This window comes from Chinchilla lanigera, unplaced genomic scaffold (genome assembly GCF_000276665.1).
Source record: "Chinchilla lanigera isolate Chin_1 unplaced genomic scaffold, ChiLan1.0 scaffold00009, whole genome shotgun sequence".
In the NCBI taxonomy this organism is placed as follows: domain Eukaryota; kingdom Metazoa; phylum Chordata; class Mammalia; order Rodentia; family Chinchillidae; genus Chinchilla; species Chinchilla lanigera.
In genome coordinates, this window is record NW_004955410.1 from 2,209,092 (window position 1) to 2,226,780 (window position 17,689).

A 17,689-nucleotide genomic window follows, 5' to 3' on the forward strand; every position below is an offset into this window, starting at 1 on the left:
GAGCACTTCAGACACCCACAGGGAAGCGGCTTCCTCAGGACTGAAGCCAGCCGGCAGCCTGCCTTGAGACCCAGCAGCTCCTGTAACTGCAGTTCTTCTCCCGTAAAGCAGCTCACCTGGCGGGAGGTGTCCCTGGAAACCACACAAGGCATGCTGCAATCTAGATCTGCAGCTCCCGTGAGGGTCGGGTCCTTTACCTCTGCCTGGGGAGCTGCACGCCTGTCCCCAGCACCACCAGACCACGGGACTAACTTGCTCCCTCACAAGTACGGTAGAATCACGGACTCTTTACATTCCCAGACAACACTGGTTATCACTTTTGTGGCTGCTCTAGTTGACCTCGTGGATGGAGGATACGGTCCACTTGTTCATTGTAAACAGGGTTCCGTGGTGGAATCTGACGGCACTCAGTTACACAGACAACTGACCGTGGGTGAAGACCAGCAAGAGCGTTGGCTTATGGAACCTCACAGGGAGCAGTGTAGATGCTCTCAAGCCTGTGATGTGTGTGCGCGTTTGTGCCCTGGGGTGAATTTAGCTGAGCCGAAGGAGGAATTGCGGTGTTGATTCAGCATTCAGGTGACAGTAAAGGTGAGCGACTCTCAGGGCTCACCCCCACCAATGGTGATCAGGCACGCTGCTTCTATTACTAGTGCACTGAGGTGATTGTGCTAGGTTCACCCTTCTTTTCCAAGTAATTAAACAAATAAGTTTTGTGCAGGCGGTATAAGGTACATGGAAAAGGAAACCTTGTCATTAAATTTATTTAGAAACTAAATCATACTCATATTTTGAATCCACGTGTTTTACTCGTGGAGAAAAGGAGGACAGTATTTATGATGTCTGGAGTTGCCAGGAACTGAATCTCAGATTCATAAATCTTTGGTGTTCTTTTAGGTTCAGGATTAAAATTTAAAGTCATTTTAATTTTTACCTACAAAATAAGAGGAATATTAGTGTTAGTATTTGAAATACAGATATTTTATTAAAAATTTAAGAAAAGCTCAGGAGTTGGTTCTATTTCATTAGAAATACTAATTGTGTTCTCAAACACCTGAAGTGAGGGTCAAATTTTGGTACTGGCTGAGAAGTTCTCATTTTATTCTATTGGGCATCATAACTCCCCCGTGAATCAGTGCACATACTTTTAGCTCATGCTCAGTATCACATTCTGTAGGGTGCATTGGCAGGATTTAGCCGGTTCCCCTGGGAAAAGGATTTTTGCCAGAGTCTTCTATTTTATTTTTAGCCAGTTGCTCCAAGTTCAATTGACATCTAATTTCTAATAACTGTCATTGGCCTTCTGCTTCTTTCCATTCTGACAATCTTCATAAATCTAACGTGTTTCTACTGAAACTGTTCTTTAAAATTTGTTTTGGAAGAGTAGCAACAAAAAAATCATCTATCATGAATCTTTCCTGAAGTTCTGTTTCTCTGCCTGCCCTGCCTTCCCCTTCCCCTGCCCCCACTCTCTCTCTATCTTTTCTGAGGGAAAAGGGATGCAGAAATTATGGTATCTCTACAGACAACACTCTATTCAGAGATACAACATAAACTTTATTAGCAGAATGTTCTTGAAGCTTCTCATTATTACATTCAAATTAGGTGTTAAATATTTTAAAAATATTTTTACTGTACTATATGCTACACACAGTACTAAATAGAGACTATATTTGTGTATATAGATGTGTACATGTTCCACACACGTTCAATACTAAAAGATATATTTTCAGTATTGTGCTTGAAATGATATAAAATTAGAATTCAAAATTCACTTTAGGGGCTGAGGATTTAGCTCAGAGGCCCAGTGCTTGCCCAGCAAGCGCAAGGTCGTGAGTTCAATCCCCGGTACCAGAAAAAAAAAAAAAAAAAAAAGAAAAAAAAAATGTACCAGGCAAAATTCACTTTACAAAGAGGGCCCATCATATGTAGAAATCCATAAAACCATAAACCAGCACCTCAAGTGTACACGTGTTTTAAGTACGTCACATGCGTATTCCCTTCACATATTCCACTGAGCTACCGCATTGCAGTAAGACAGAGAGCTAGCGCTGGACAAGAGGCCCAGACTTCCAGTAAAAGAGTTTGTGCTCTCCTTACTGTGTCGTTAGGAGAAATGGATGATTCGTGATTGAATTCTTGGCATTATATGTGGCAGGGCAGAGCATGGGAGATGGTGCGAGAATTAAGCAGTTCTGAAAGCTTTCAAACCAATAGAGGTGATTATTTTTAAAAAGGCTCTACTTTAGAGTAAATATACTTGACTTTAGAGTAAAATATGTTTTAATAAATAATACAGTAGATACTGAGTAAATAATTTAATTTACTAATACAAATTATTTACATTAATATATATTTTTATTTAAATTAAAAATAAATAAATTTTAAATTCCCCAAGTTTTAACTATATTTAGAAAGTATCTCTGTACACTAATTTGGGCACGTATCTGTGTGTGTATGCACATATGCACACGCACACACACACACATGCATATACGGATGCGCAGATACTTGGGAAGGTTATTACGGTGGAGATAGCACTCGAAGAAATATTTTACAAAAATATGCCGGAACAAAAGAAATTTGTGACATTTCCTGTTAAATATCTAATTCCGTACAAAGCAGAAGACCGCAGCTCGGCCTACTGACAACAGGAGTATGCCCCGATTTTGCTGTTTCACCAACATAATGTCCGCGTTTCTGAGCCTACACGAGTTTTAGCAAGAGCTGCGGAGCCGTCCGCACCCGCGGCAGCACCGGTGATTCAAAGCCAAGAAATTGACACAGGCGCGGCCTGGGCGGTGCCCCGCGGTGGGTTTCTCCTTTCTTGGCTCGCAGGTGACGGCCCGCGGCCTCTTCCCTCGGCCACCGCGGGTGCGCTCAGCCTCGTGGCTCAGGTTCGTCCGCTAGACTGGACCAGGTCCCGCCCACAGGGTCCTTGCCACACGGCCACCTCCTGAGAGCCCGTCCCCACGCGGGGCCCCATTCCAGGGGACGGAACTCAGGCCGGGCAGTGCCCTTCAGCAGGGCTTCAGTAGCTCTGCCCGCACTTGACTTACTGCCAACACTTTTTATATGATAAAAGCTGTTTTTTCCTAAGGGTTTATTTTTTTAAGTTTCTTAAATTAATTTTAAGCTTTAAAAAAAGGAAGAAAGGGGCTGGGGATTTAGGTCAGTGGCACAGCGCCTGCCTGGCAAGCGCGAGGTCGTGAGCTCGATTCCTGGTGCCGGAAAAAGAAAAAAGGAAGAAAAAGGAAAGAAAAATAAAAAGGAAAATATAGTAACCACTTAGAGTATCAAGAGTGCAGGAATAAGTCTGACACATCAGTCTCTGTTTCGCAAGTACCTAACCTGTGCAGACGGCTTCTTTCCATTTAGTAGCACAAGTTGTGTGACGAGAATATTTTCTATCATTAATTGTACGGCATATTTAATTGTTATATTAACGAGCACAGAGGATAGCAGGGGGAAGTGCATAGATGACGTCAGCCCTTCCTCTGAGGTCTGAGCTGCATTTTTCTCTCCTTCCTCAATGATTAACGATGCTGTGCACTTCTCTTCTTTGAGTAACGCATTTGTCTATGATAAAGGCATACACGTCAGTATTAAATAGGCAGTATAATTCTGTTCGCTATTAATCTCTAGATTGCGACTCTCCCTACCAAATGTAAATCAGTTGTAACTACTCAGTGTTGAGTAAAACTAGAAATCAAAATAAAAACACTTTTTTTGAATAGTAAAAAAAAATTTTTAAATTTTTAAAAACTAAACATTAAACATGATACAGAATTTCAAAACAAGATGATAAGAAATCAACAATGGTTGTTATATTGCATATTGTTATCTTCAAAGTAGTTCAGAATAGTAGACATAGGCATGCAAAATTGATCAAACAATTAAGCCTTAAGTGTTCTTTTCAATATTTTTGAAACTGTAAGTTTTCCTATGTCTTCGTTGCTTCTCTCTTGCTGAGTCAAAATACCTGGCACCCACAACTTGAGGAAAGAGAGGCTATTTTATTAGCTTACAATTCAGCCCATAGTTGGCTGGGTCCAAGGTGGGATCACACTGTGGATGGCCTTGCTAGAGGAGAGCTGCCTGCTCAAGGCAGGAGGACAGGAAGCAGCCAGTGAGGGGAGGTTAGAGGGGGAGGAAGCCTTCTAGGCCAGGCCTCCAGTGGGGGCCACCTCCTCCCAGAAGACTTCCTTTCCTCACACGGAGTTGGCTATGAGTCCCATGAGCCAATCACCTCCCAGAAGCTCTGCCTAAGAGGGCATGAGGCCTTGGGGGACATCTAGGTACAAACCGTAACATCCTGGTTTTACAAGAAAAGTGTGTCGGCAGAATCGGTACATATTATATAGTTATCTGCATTCATTCAATGGAATATGAGATGAAGAAAGCTTACGTGACTAACATAATGGGCAGTAATCAAGTGCCAATTAATGCTACCAATATGATGATTAATTAGACTGATGATAATTTCCTATGAAAGGGAATAATTGCAAATAGCAATACAAGTTCCTCGGGTCCACGTGGAGCTCTGGAGTGAAAGTGTCCGGAGCTCCTGTGAGTTGTAGAAGGGAACAGCAGAATGCCACGGGCCAAGATTTGCTAATGTCTGCCTCTACAGGGCCAATATGTGTACAGAGCTCTCAGCCACGTTTGAAGGTTTAAGTAATGTGAAAGAAAAATGCTTTTAGAATCTTGAGCAATACTTCTACGACTTCAAAATAGTGAATCTAGAGATGAGAAAATAGTCAAATTGAACACTTAACTGAAAGGAGTAAGTAAAACTACTTGGATCCTTGAACAGAGCTGCATTTATTCTATGATATCGTCCAAGCCGTTTTAACGCTTGCTTTTCAGTTCTTGCAGGTTTAATGCTAATGGATTTAAGTCCATGTGCGTATACTTATATGCTTAACTAACTAGCTCAGAAATCACTCCAACTTTATGGTCTTCATTGAATCAGTATTTTTTAACCTCTGAAATAAACAACAAAAAAGCATTAAGATTGGAAAGGCCTACTTTTTTCATTATTCTATCATCATCAGTGGTGAACATTAAAAATGCCTCCTGACAAACAGAACAGCCTATTTACTATTTTTAAAAGGTGGGTTGTACAAAATTCCAAGTCACAAATCCAACAATATGATAATGAGAATATGTTTGTATGTTAGCTTTATTAGATACACCTGTTTGAAGAAGAGATTTCTGACATCTTTTAGTGATTGTTGAAGTATTAGGAAGACATATTATGGACGATCAGGTCACAGAACGCAACCACACAATGTGAAAAGAAAAAAAGCAAACCACTACTGCCAGATAAGTGTGGAACAACTTAAATAGAGGGAGGGATAGGGTGAGTGACAGCAACAATCTTGGGGATTACTGCTTTGGCACAAAGAGTCCGGTGTTTAGCTAGCTTGCCAGATAAATTGACCAGAGAATAAGAGAGTCAACAGATTAACTTCAGGAATTAAGCTTATTAATGGATTTCCATGCAGAAATGTATCCACCCATAAGATAGAAAAGGTTTTCCTTTGTGTTTCCAGCTGCTAGAGCATGCATTAAAACATTTCCACATGAACTACTAATGAGGGGAGATTTGTGTGTGTGTGTGTGTGTATGAATTCTCACCAACCTGAGGCAATGCTGCTCTATACTCATTCATTCTAGACTGTTTTATATTTGAAGCAGAACAAGTTTGATTTAACTGTGAACTGAATGTATTTGAGTAGAGATTGCTCATGTTCCCAGTTTCTGTTTCCTTCCTTTCTTAAGGAGAGTAAAATTTCATTGTTCCATCCACAATTTAAGAATGCAGAAGGAGGTAACTGGAATTCTAGGTACATTGCATTCTTTTGTGGAAAGTGTAATTATCGGAAGTTAGTTAAAAACACCTCAATTCTGTTGTGATTTCCATGCATGGAACTGTTGTTTTGACAGATGGATGGATTTTATTTTTGTAACCATCCAGGAAAAGTCTGTGCAATGCTCTCTAATGAGTGCTACATATCTTTAATGTTTGTTTGTGAATCACTCCATGAATTTGGCTCTTACATCCTCTTCAGATAATAGATATTTCACTTAAGTTTCTTTTTATACTAATATTTTTATTCTTGTTTCCTCTCTCCATTTGACCTGAAAAGATCAGAAAACCTTTAAAAACTCTGTGTAAATGGTTTATCACTAAAGATAATGAATCACTGCTCCTCCGGTGTGGCCTTGGACGTTACTTGTTTATAACTGCCTTTACTTCTATTCTAAACTAATACTTCTGCTGCTGACCTGGAGAGCATTTCAGTAAAATCAGAAGTCAATACGCTTGCCTGACTCCTGGGAAGCCGACTTGCGGTTAAACTCTTCTGTGTATCAACTCAAATTCCAAAAAGGATCAGGGCTTGAGAAATGAATTCATTTTGAACTGATTACACTGTCTTTATTATGCTGTAAATCCGCCAGTGCTGAGGAGAGCGGTGCCTTAGCTTAATGCCAAAAAGTGCATTATATTCTGAGTTTGAAGACACGTCACGGTTCAAGTAAAGGTCAGAAACACTCGTCTTCTGTCTCCCCTGAGCAGAAATGTGTGAAGTGTGTTTCCTCTTTCTGCCACGCTTCCCTCTTTTTTAGAGGAATGTCCAAGTTGCTTCCAAATAAAACGAATATCCTGTTTTGGAACACTCACAAACCTTGGCAGCGGCAAGCCGGGAAGGAAGGAGAATGAAGGACGGGATTGATACTCTTTTCTGTGGGCTTTCTCTAGAGAACAAATCCTCCTAACATGTCTCTTTCAAGTTTTCATTCTTCTCCCTCCAGTTCTTTCCATTCGCTTTCCTCCTCCGTTGTTGTGGCCGATCCTTCTCCTAGCTATTTGAACCAATTTTGAAAGTATTTCCTTCCATTCTTTTGTTTGTTTTCAATTATCCTTTTCCCCTCTAAGCCCCAAAAATGTCTCCCCATTCTCTTTGCATCAAGCTTCACTTTCAAAGTAATATCGAGGCCGCCCCTGGGCATAGCAACAACACAACCTGCTGCCAGCCGGTTCTCAGTGGGAAGGAGGAAGCCCGCCAGGCCTCAGGCCAACAGGGTGGGTCCCGGCTTTGTAAGAGGATGGACTCCTCCTTGTCAGCCTCTCCCTCCAACCGAGCCAGGTTTCATGGCTGTAGTCCTACAATTGATTTCCTTCCAGGGGCTCTGCAGAACGGTTGTCTGGGATGGTGAGTCCTTTTTTAACAGCTAATAGAGAACAAACTGAAATGTTGTCATTCAATGTGGTGCACTTCTGTGGCTCTCAAGAGCTGGGAGAGTTCTTCCTGCAGTAATTGTAATCTGCCTGTTTACTTAGAAGGGCAGAATTAGTCACTGGTAAATTAATAATGGGCTATCTAATGTATAAGAAATAAGCAGCCCCCAGACTCCACAGTGTTAGTTATTACCAGTTGCGGAGATAGCATGGCCTCGCCTTTGGGTTCATTAGCATTTTTGCTCATCAGGTTTTCCCCTTCTGTAACATGGAGAATGAAGGCAGATTTGTAAACTTCTGGGCGGCACTTTGGTGATAAGGATGGAAGCAGAGAATTTGGTTTTCTATGTATAGTCACGCTCAGAACTTTGCAGGCAAGTCTGATAAACTGAAGTCCTCTTCTTTTCTAAAATGAGCAAGCCATCCATGTGCATCTGCCACTATTATTTATCAGAATATCCATTTGCTTACTGATGGCTACACAGCCAGTATCTCGGTGTTGACATATGGAGCTGGAACACACTATCTGTCCTGTTGAATATTCGAACGCTCAGCCCACAACGAGCAATAATAGTCGTTATGGAAAAGCAGACTATCTGGCCCCCTATATGTTTCAAAGTAAGATTTTCCTAACAACAGCTTCTCTGCAAATGACAGAATTTTTTAGGGAGTACAAACACATCCGCTGGTAGACTCATGAATGGCTCAATTATAAATGAGTTTATCAGATGTTTCCTTTTCACAAGCTCTTTCCTCATGCCCTGGCCTCTTGGGGCAAGGAGAGGAATTGTTACAGAATAAAGACTTTGTTGCCAAGAGTAATGGAAGTTAGGCTGTAACTGTTTCACAGTTTTACCTAGCATGTGCCTTGTTCAAAGTGAATAATGAAAAAGCATCAGTTACCTTTAACTGGGACATTCTTTCCTCTCTGATTTCAGAGCCTAATTTGTATGTTAGATTGCCTTATCAGAGAAAGAAAGATTCAAGATCTATTTGTCAAAACATTTTTAAAAAGTGTATGTTTTATTTACACCCCCTCAAAGCAAAGGGCCGGGGAACAGGAAGTACTATCATATGTTAAGAAATCCTAACTTGGACCTTTCACATTTTACTTTAAATAGGCCCAATTCCCCTTCAGTACAATATGCTCAAAGGACATCAGGTTTCATCCCAGAAAAATAAACAATGGCCAGCAGTTTCTTGAATTTAAATGCTAAGTATTTTTGAATGTTTGTTTGTCTACTTCTTATTATGGGGACCAATAGAGTTAAGACCAAACTCACGAGCTACAAAACTGGAGCAGAACTGCCACATGGCAATGCATTCAAATTACAGAGCACCTGAGTTATAAACTACAACTGGCGACCTAAAGCAAATGCGCCTGGCTTGCATGTGAAAGGTCACAGCTCCTAGGGCATAGCTTTGGGAGCACGGTACATGGAGAAGCAGCAGGAGCAGCCCCGCCCTCTGGGTTTGCATACTCTTCACTTATGGTTCCACACTTGATGCTCAATTTCGAATGAATCTAGACCAAAGAAATAAACACAAGGAAAGTCTAGGACAATAACTAGAAAAATTCCGTGCATTTTTATCATTTTGCATATAAATACTCATTTAAAATTTTTCAAAGTGGGTTACTAATGACATGTAAACTTTGTTTAATATAAGTTCATAGTAGCTTTTGTTTTTGTTTTCTTCTTCTAAAGTTAAACTCACAGTTAATTTTTGCAAGGGAATTTTCAACCATGACCTTGTTTAGGTAATTTGTTATATACATAATTATTGTTTTCATTTCTGGAAGACAGTTCTGTGATTGTTGGCTATCTAGAAACTTTCATTCCTGTTTTCTCTAAGCTAGAAACTGTTTCAATGAAACAGTTATGGCAGGACATGTTGCATTTGTGCCCCCAAAAGTAAGAAATTCTACATGTTCGATGTAAAAGGCCAGAACAATGTCAAAGCAATGCAATCACAAATCGGGGCCTGCCGCCTGGTGAGAGGGTGCAAGAGAGGCCTGTCCCAGCACGACACACGCCCCAGAGGATAGCTCAGCGTGTGACAGCGGAACTCACACTTGCCTTTCCTTTGTCTTGCAGAGAGAGTGTGCTAATTTCATCAAGGTGCTGAAGGCCTATAATCAGAGCCACTTGTACGCTTGTGGAACGGGAGCGTTTCACCCAATTTGCACCTACATTGAAGTTGGACATCACCCTGAGGTAACGCTGGCTCTTACAATGGTGTTTGCCCGTCACCCTCTCCTGTTCAGACGCTTTCTCACTAATCTCTGCGGCTCAGCTGGCTTCCGCGTCACTGTTCAGCAGGACGACTTCAACTTCAGATGCTGTTAGTAATTTTGAGGTGTGAATACAGAAGGAATGAGGGCACCACTCCACAATAACCAGGGAACAGGAGGAAGGAAGGAAGCATTTGTTCCTGTCTGGGTTGCCCAGTCCCTCCTGCTCTGCGTGGGCAGCAGATGCCCCTGGCTGAGTGTGTGCTGTTGTCACCTTCGTTTGTACACTGCCAGCTCCCCGCGGACATCCTCAGCCAGGAGAGCCCACCACCCACGGGTCTCTTCCGCCAGGGGTGGAGGAGGAGGCCCAGGGGCCTGGTGTCACGCTGTACCCAAGCGTTCACAGTAGCGTGTCAGGGTTCTTGTTCCAAGCCTTCCTTTTGCAGTTTTAGTTATTATTTTGGCATCAAAAAGAAAAAAAATAAATTTACCTACTGCTTGTAAGGATGTTTTAGTGGAGAAAATTGGTGAAGGGATTATACTGTTTAAGTAAAATTTAAGTAAAAGTTAATATGAAGGAAACACTACTAATGTTGAAAATACTTTGGTGATGGGGTTATCAATCACCCTCCACTAGAAACCATTTTATCATTTTTGGCGTTCAATCCTAAGAAGAACAAAATGTTCATGTGGTGAGAAAATCATTTGTGACAGAATTTTCTTCCAAATTGGAATTCAGAAATACTCAGCAAAGAAAGGATTTGTTCAGGGAGTATTTCTGGAATCCTAAAGATAAGACCTAATTTGCATGTTGTCACTTCATTATAACTGCAACTGGAGGTTCTCTCCCTCGGTTCTTAAGCTGTCCTAGAGAGACACACACATGTGCTGAGCGCACCTGAAACAGCTGGGGTGCAACTTCCTCATCCGGGAGGCGCCTGCCTTCCAGACTGGGCGTTCTCTCGGTGAAACACAATCCTGACCTTTTCCTAGGGATCCTGGGCACCTGAAGAGTCTTTCCCCAGGTCTCACCAGTGGTCTCTCCGTAGCCTATTCCCACTCGTCCTCCCTCCGGCTGCTGCTGTCCTCCTTCTCCCGCTCCCCTTCCTCCTCCTCCTTTGCACCTCCACCTTCTCTCCTCTTGCGCCTCTTCCTCCTCTCCTTTCTGTCCTCCTCCTCTTGTCCTCCTCTCCTCCGAATCCTCACAATCACATTTGGTGTCCTCCCCGATGTATCCTAGAGTCTCAGATAAAAACCAACGTGAAGAAACAGGTCCTCATATCTTACTTGTTCCGCATTGATAAAACTAAGATTAAGTTCATGTGCGGTCCTGGGGTTCACACATACAATGTGTCTATCACTTTCTGACGAAATGCTACCTCTTCACTGGCCACCGCAAGCAGCCGGCCAGCTGATCTGAACGTGGGCCCAGGCTGATGACCCTGGAGCCGCCCTCCCTGTGTTGCAGGTTTTCTGCCCATCCAGAAGGAGAAGCACTCTGTCCCTGGCCCCGAAGAGTAGAAGAGACAGATTCTGCTCTCACGGCAGGTCCACGACTTACTCTGCAATTTACCAAAGGCAGAGCAGTCGGAAGAGTTACTTAGCCTCTCTGAGACTGTCTGGTAACATGGATGGGAACTAAAAAATGTAAGACAAGGCTTCCTCATCCTCCATATCCGCACATTTTAAAGAAGAGGCTGCTTCAGTGCGCCTCAGCCTCTCCGGGTCCTCCCAGCTCACAAGTGTCTGCTAATCCCATCCCTGAGGAACGCCAGTCCTCTGCCTCCTCCTTGGGCTTTCGTCCAGCGCAGTACAGGACAAACTGCTGGACCTGGAGCTGAGTGTTTGTTTTCACCGCTTGAGATCTGGAGAGCTGTGAGGAAAACTGGTCTCTACAGCTGCTCTGAGGGTCCAGCATTGTCTCCTCCTCTGGCCAAGCCAAAGAAGGGCAATTAATACTGGAAAATGCAAATCGGCTGAAAGCTGCTCTGTTCTTCTTATGTGTAATTGTCACCCTACCTCTGAGACACCTCCCTGCAGATGAGGCTGTAAAGTGATGTCACAGGCGCTCGTGGGGGCCCGGCGATTCTGCACTTATCTGCATTGGTGAAACATTGAGACTGACAGGGTCTTGATGGCCATTTGTAATAAAATGTCCTATGCTGACCCTGCCTTTTCATAATTTTCCATAATGTTTTCCTTCCTTTCTGAGCTTTCTGTATGACAGAGTCAGCAGCCCATGCTCTCTGCAGCCAAACTCGGCTACCTGCGGTGAGGGTGGGGGTCTGGAGAAGCCTCCTCCATGAGAGGAACCCATGGAGCTTCCTGCCGGGCTCCTGCAGGGGAGACTGGTGTGAGTGGCCTCCTGAGACTCTGAAACTCAGGTCTCTTGAGAAAGGCCTTCTGAAAGGTCCTCTTTCGGAAGCTGTGTGACTTTGATTTGCATGACAGCTTGAAATTGGGAAATGCCATTCCAGACTGTTGAGGAGGTCAGGAAGAAAGTGATTATGCAATTACCTGGGGGTTGGGAGCAGTCTAGACAGGCAATCTAGGAAATTCTGGAAAAGACATTATCAAGATAGCTTGTCTAGACTACATCAAGTTTAATTTTCAGTGCTTAAGCTGCTTTATGAAACAACCTGCTTTACATTGATCTATACTAGTACCTAAAGTACTGCCTTTGGCTTTAAAAGATTATGCTGCCTGTGAAGCTGAGCAAAAGGGACAACGCACACTCCATGCAGTCAGGGAAAGGGGCAGCAGTGAAAGGCTGGGTGAGTCAGAAGCACAGCAGCCATCAGGCTGGGCCAAGGGCAGGGGGTGTCTACGCTCTCCCAAAGTGTGCATGCACCAACGTTTACTAGCAACGGGCATTTTCAGACAGGCACGCTGGACTCCAAAATTCTAGTTCAGGAATTGCATGTATATTTGCTATAGCTGCCCCTTAAAATGGAATAATGGAATACAAGTGTATTTTAAGAAGTATTTGTCTAGTCATACATAACAAATAATTATATCTTTATACCACTGTTAAAAAATAAGATTTTTAAACTTAATATCTAGGTGTCAAAATGCCACCGAAGTAAAGACTTCAAGCAGTAAAGACTTCAATTTACTTTTGAAGCAAATCAAGCCTCCCTTTATTATGTAATCTCTTTGGAACTTGTAAGAGAAAATCAACACTTCTTGCAAGTACTGATAAAGCAATTACTAAAATGCCTCCAAGCTTAGCCTTCTAGTTATGAAAATAGACTTCCTTTTCCCTTCTAGTTTTATACTAGCAATGTGTGCGCTCTCGGACAGCATATTCTAAATCTAGCCTTGCTGCACAGTGAACGGCTTTTGACCACACGCAGTGTGTCACAGATTGCCGTATTACACAGATTTTCTGTTTCCTGTGGTCCGTTTGGGAATTGGTGGACATATTAATTAACTCCAGTTCTGGAGGATATGTGTCAATCAATTCTTGGGCATCTGCCAATAGCACTTGACACGGCAGATAGCTGCAGTGAGGTCACCTTCACCATGCACATCTGTGTTTCTTCGTAAACTGCGTGCAGAGCTCGTACGAGGAATCGTGCAGATGAGGGCACAGATGAGCTCTGAGCTGAGGCTCTCCGGATCCATGCAGTTCAGATGAAAATTGAAAGTCATCCTTAAGAGGCAGACTATTCCCAAAAGGCTTGTAGTACATGGTATTTCCCCTTCAAATTTACATCTGTTAATAAAAAAAAAAAAAATGTATAAATTTAGGAAGAGCTTAGCTTTTCAAAAAAGTCTCTGGCTGTTTTCTGAAATTCCAAATGGCCTCTTCGGAGTCCTGGCAGGAAATTTAAAGAAAGAAAGACCCAGATGAGAGCGGGAAATGATTAACTCTATAAATACTCTCATAACGTCATGATCTCAATTTATGATGGAACCAAAGGGACAGCAGAAATGCAGGGAGGCTTAATGGCTATCTCCAAGGTCACTGCTGCAATGACAACCAATATATCTGCGCACAAAATAAAGTGCTTTGTCTGTGTTTTTCATTTCTACCCAGAACAGGAATCTGCTCTTCTGCAAAACTTGGACTCAAATGCTCTTAGTAACACTCCCCAGGCCACCACGTTATTTAAGTAGGAGGTGGTGTGGTGACAGCTCCTTGATACATCTACTCTAACCTCTTCGAATCCAGTTGTCTCTCTCAATTATTTTGCTCTTTGGTTCAGTGGAGCAAAACTAATTTCTAAGAAGAAATATAATGCTGAGAATTTCCGATATGTTGGCAAAATAACGAGGAGCTGCTTTGGGGGAGGGGACACCATCCCCTCTCTCTGAGGTCATCAGTAGGGGTCTGTGTTTCTCTGTAATACTGGGTGACAAAAGTGGGAATCGCAAGCAGCAGCCCCTTTCTGTCCCACATGACAGCTCAAGACAGCCCTTGCCAACCTGAGCAAGTGCAGTCACGGTGAGTCCTCCGCAGTGCCTGAGCTTCTTTTTCCAGACGTCGTGAATACTTGAATCATGGTGGAAGATCCGCCTGTCTATGCTCATGAACAAAAATACTGCCATTTATGTTTCAAATTAAATCTTAACATGATCTGCAGTTTCTGCTTCAGAAGAGCCTTCACAGTTCATAAAATCTGAGAGAACTGAGGTCGCCAATATGGTTTACACGGGCTATTAGAATTCTGATCTCTGCATGTAATAATAGGATTATTTCTCAGAACTTAACTGTAGAATGGCCAACTTCAGCAGTGAGAGGACCCCAATGTTATGAGAAACAGGGCTAGATTAAATTAAGATTTACAATTGGTTAAAAATAAGTAAATAACAGGCAAAGAAAGATCTAAAACTCCAAGCGAGCATCCCCTAAATCCATTTAAAATTATTTCTATCACCACTAGATATTCTGATTTGATTGGCCTGAATATTTGTGGTGTGCACTAGTACTGATCATTATTTCATCTCCATCACTTACTGGTTCAGTTGTATGAAAGTTTTCCGCACAGCTTCTCAGCCGTTTCTTGCGATGCGCAGTGGCAGGTAAGGAAATGCTGGCACTCAGAGCTCAGCCGGCAGAATGTGCAGCTTCGTGTTTGGCATGTTAGCTCAGGCCGCTCACCTATTGCCAGAAGTGGTGTCAGACCAAGGAAAGTTTTCCTAAAGTCACAGGGATGCAATGAGGCTGCTATCAGTCAGTTATGGAAAGAAACTCTACCTCATAACCATGAAAACATTTGGTACATTTTTTTGCTGAGGTTTATGGTCATTTCCTGGGCTCACAGGAAACCCAGGCTGGCTAAACTCTTCGCAAGCCATGCTCCACCAAGCGGCCGAGGGCAGCTCCGATGAACCGGCTGAGGAAAGGCTTTGCTTTGGTTGGAATAGAGAGACTGTGGCGAGAGGAGGGAGGCGCTCCAGAGCACCGCGTAGGGCCGCAGGGCCAGCCCCACGCCTCGCTTCTGAATGGTCCAACCTGTGCTGCGGCGAAGGGTGCACAGCTGGGTCACCGTCACACGGTCTTGCCGCTGTGCATCGCTACTCCACTTGTTCTCTGATCGCATGGTGTCTAATTTTAAGCATGAAAATCACATACTTAGCCTTCGTGTTCTACAAACTTAGTTACTACTAGAGAATATACAGTGCAGATCACTCTGAGTTCATGTGAGGAAGATCTGGTAAGCAGGGATGTCTTTCTGTTTTCCACACCTGAGCACACAGCCTGCCCTGCTCTCATGATGTCAGGTCCGTGGATCCCCCAGCTCCCAGCCACGTTGGCTGCGTGGCTTCTTCTGAACTAGGGAGGGCTCACCCGCTTAGGGAACCTCAGTGGATGTATTCCAGAGCTAAGTACAGCTCACCTGAGGTTTACAGAAAGGATGCAACATACACTTTCCTAGTGGGACAGCACCCTGATTTATAAAAACGGGTCAGGACACGTCCTAAGGCAGATAGATGGAGACATGTACTCCTGACGGTCACACTCTTGCCCTTACTATCATCTTTAAATGAGTCACTTCAGTTGGCTTCCCTAGCACGGTCACAGGTTTTGCCTGTGCAGGGCTGGCGTGCACACCCTCATCAGAAGCTTCTTCATTTCATGTACTGCAGGATTTTCAAGAGCACATGTGTCCAATACCAGTACAACATAAACCACATATGTAACCTTACTTTTTCTAGTAGGAACATTAGAAAGAGTAAAACTAGGCAGATCAAATTAATTTTAGTCATACATTTTCTTTAACTCAGTATATCCAAAATATTCTTTCAAGCCAGTCAGGTGGTGACACCTAGAATCCCAGCACTTAGGAAGACAGGCAGGAGCATCCTGAGATTGAGGACAATTGGGAGACACTGTCTCAGAAAATATATAATTTTGGCGGTATTTTAAATAGCATGTAGGGGGCTGGGGATTTAGCTCAGTGGTACAGCACCTGCCCAGCAAACACAAGGTCGTGAATGCGATCCCTAATACCAGAAAAAAAGCAAAAATAAAATAAAATAAAATAACATTTACATTTTTTTTCTACTGCCTTTGAAAGAGCGTCTATCTCAGCTCAGTCCGATTTAGACTTACAGCATTTCCAGTGCCTGGTAGTACCACATGCACGTGGCTGCTGAGTGGGATAGCCTGGGCTGAGGGAGGACCGAAGGGACAGTGTGTCTGCCGGCCTTTGTGCAAGATATTTAATATCTGCTAGCTAAACGACAATGCTTTTGCTTGTGAGTATATCATTTACTTCCAATAAAAACGTAATTAGCAGAAAATCTTTATGAGATCTAGCAATGAGAAATAACGATAGTGTATGTGGTCCACTATACTGCACATTTGAACTTGGAAAGGAAGGGGAAGAAAGCCATCCTCTTGAGATTGCAGTGATTGTTAACATGATAGTATTTTCAGAGCCTTTTATGATAAAACTTCCAAATACAAACTGTTGGTTGACCTTACCCAGAGTACGAACGTGGAGAGGGTCCTTGTCTCCAAGGGAAAGGGGAAGCATCTCCACTTGCCTACAGCCTTGAAGAAGTGAAAACAAGGTCACTGATTTGTTTGTACCCAGCAGCCGCTGAAGTACTGCTGTTGACTGAGCTCTCATAGAAACTCCTGCAGTTCCTGCCGCGCTCTGATATCCGTGTCACGGAAGCACACGCATGAAGTTCTAAGAAGCTGTAGAGATTCATCGTTATCTAAGTTCCTAAGGTGTACCTCACTGCATTGACCATGAATGCAAAGAATTCAGAGAGCAAAAGGAGGTCGTGGGTCTCTGTGGAGGAGCAGTCAGACTGCAGGTGTGGAGACCTATGAGTGGGGACAGAGACGTAACAGAATGGGAGGGAAGTAGGCGCCGGTGGAGGAGAACAGCACTGCTGTGAGAAGGAAAGGCATGATGAGCAAGCTAGCCCGGATGCTTCCTTTATTAAATAGCTTTGAGAGAATACGGGGAAGCAATTGAGGCTTAACATTTTCATCCAGCTTCTTGGGATCTGAAGCCATAGTTATGCATAAGTCCTCCAGGCAATGTCCAAGTGACCTCAGAAACGATTTGCATTCAGATAAAAGATTCAAGAGCAGTAAGACTGAGTTTAATAAAATCATAGGAAGCGTTTTTCTAAGTGAGATCCCAGTGTTCACAGAGAAGTATCCCTGCTCTCCAGGAGCTCAAAAGCACATGGAAATCTAACTTTGGAGCAGGTAAAAACATCAGCATTGGTAACAATTACTTGACCAAGAACTGATATCTGTGGAATAAGTAATAGACCTGCTTCGGCTCACTTCCTTCACACGATCATCATAAACTGATGGGACCGATGCTCACGAAGAAGGAAAGGAGGCATTTGCAGTTGCTTTGTGCTGGGCATCAGGCAGGCACTCTAGTCAGATGTCTGTGTCGGAAGCTGGGGCCTGCATATGAAAAGAAAATCCCAGCAGCTTGCAGTAGGAAACACAAAACACAATGATTAATCTGATTTAGGGGATTAAGTCAGGGTTTTGTTCCTGTATTTCTGTTTCAGAAATGCTTACTGTGCACCTAGCTCTGATGAGGTGAGGAGTGGAAATGTGTTGATTTGATGGAGTAAACAGGTGGTTTCGTTGGCACCAGACTTTGAGAAGTGGACGAGGTTCTGATGGGCGTGGACGGCGGGGCAGGAGAGAGCCATGAGGAGGAGGACGGAGACGCCGCACGGTTGCGTGGGCAAGTGGGACACTCCCTCGGCAC

The 17,689-nt window shown here is 43.3% G+C and overlaps 1 protein-coding gene across 1 annotated transcript in view; it reads left to right on the forward strand.

Moving 5' to 3' along the window:
• Sema3a (sema domain, immunoglobulin domain (Ig), short basic domain, secreted, (semaphorin) 3A) overlaps window positions 1-17,689 on the forward strand; it is a gene marked incomplete at its 5' end in the record, with an annotated part of 198,255 nt that overhangs the window by 63,004 nt on the left and 117,562 nt on the right. Inside the window, 1 exon segment of the mRNA XM_005377190.2 lies at window positions 9,346-9,465. Coding sequence (XP_005377247.1) covers window positions 9,346-9,465 — 120 coding nt within the window.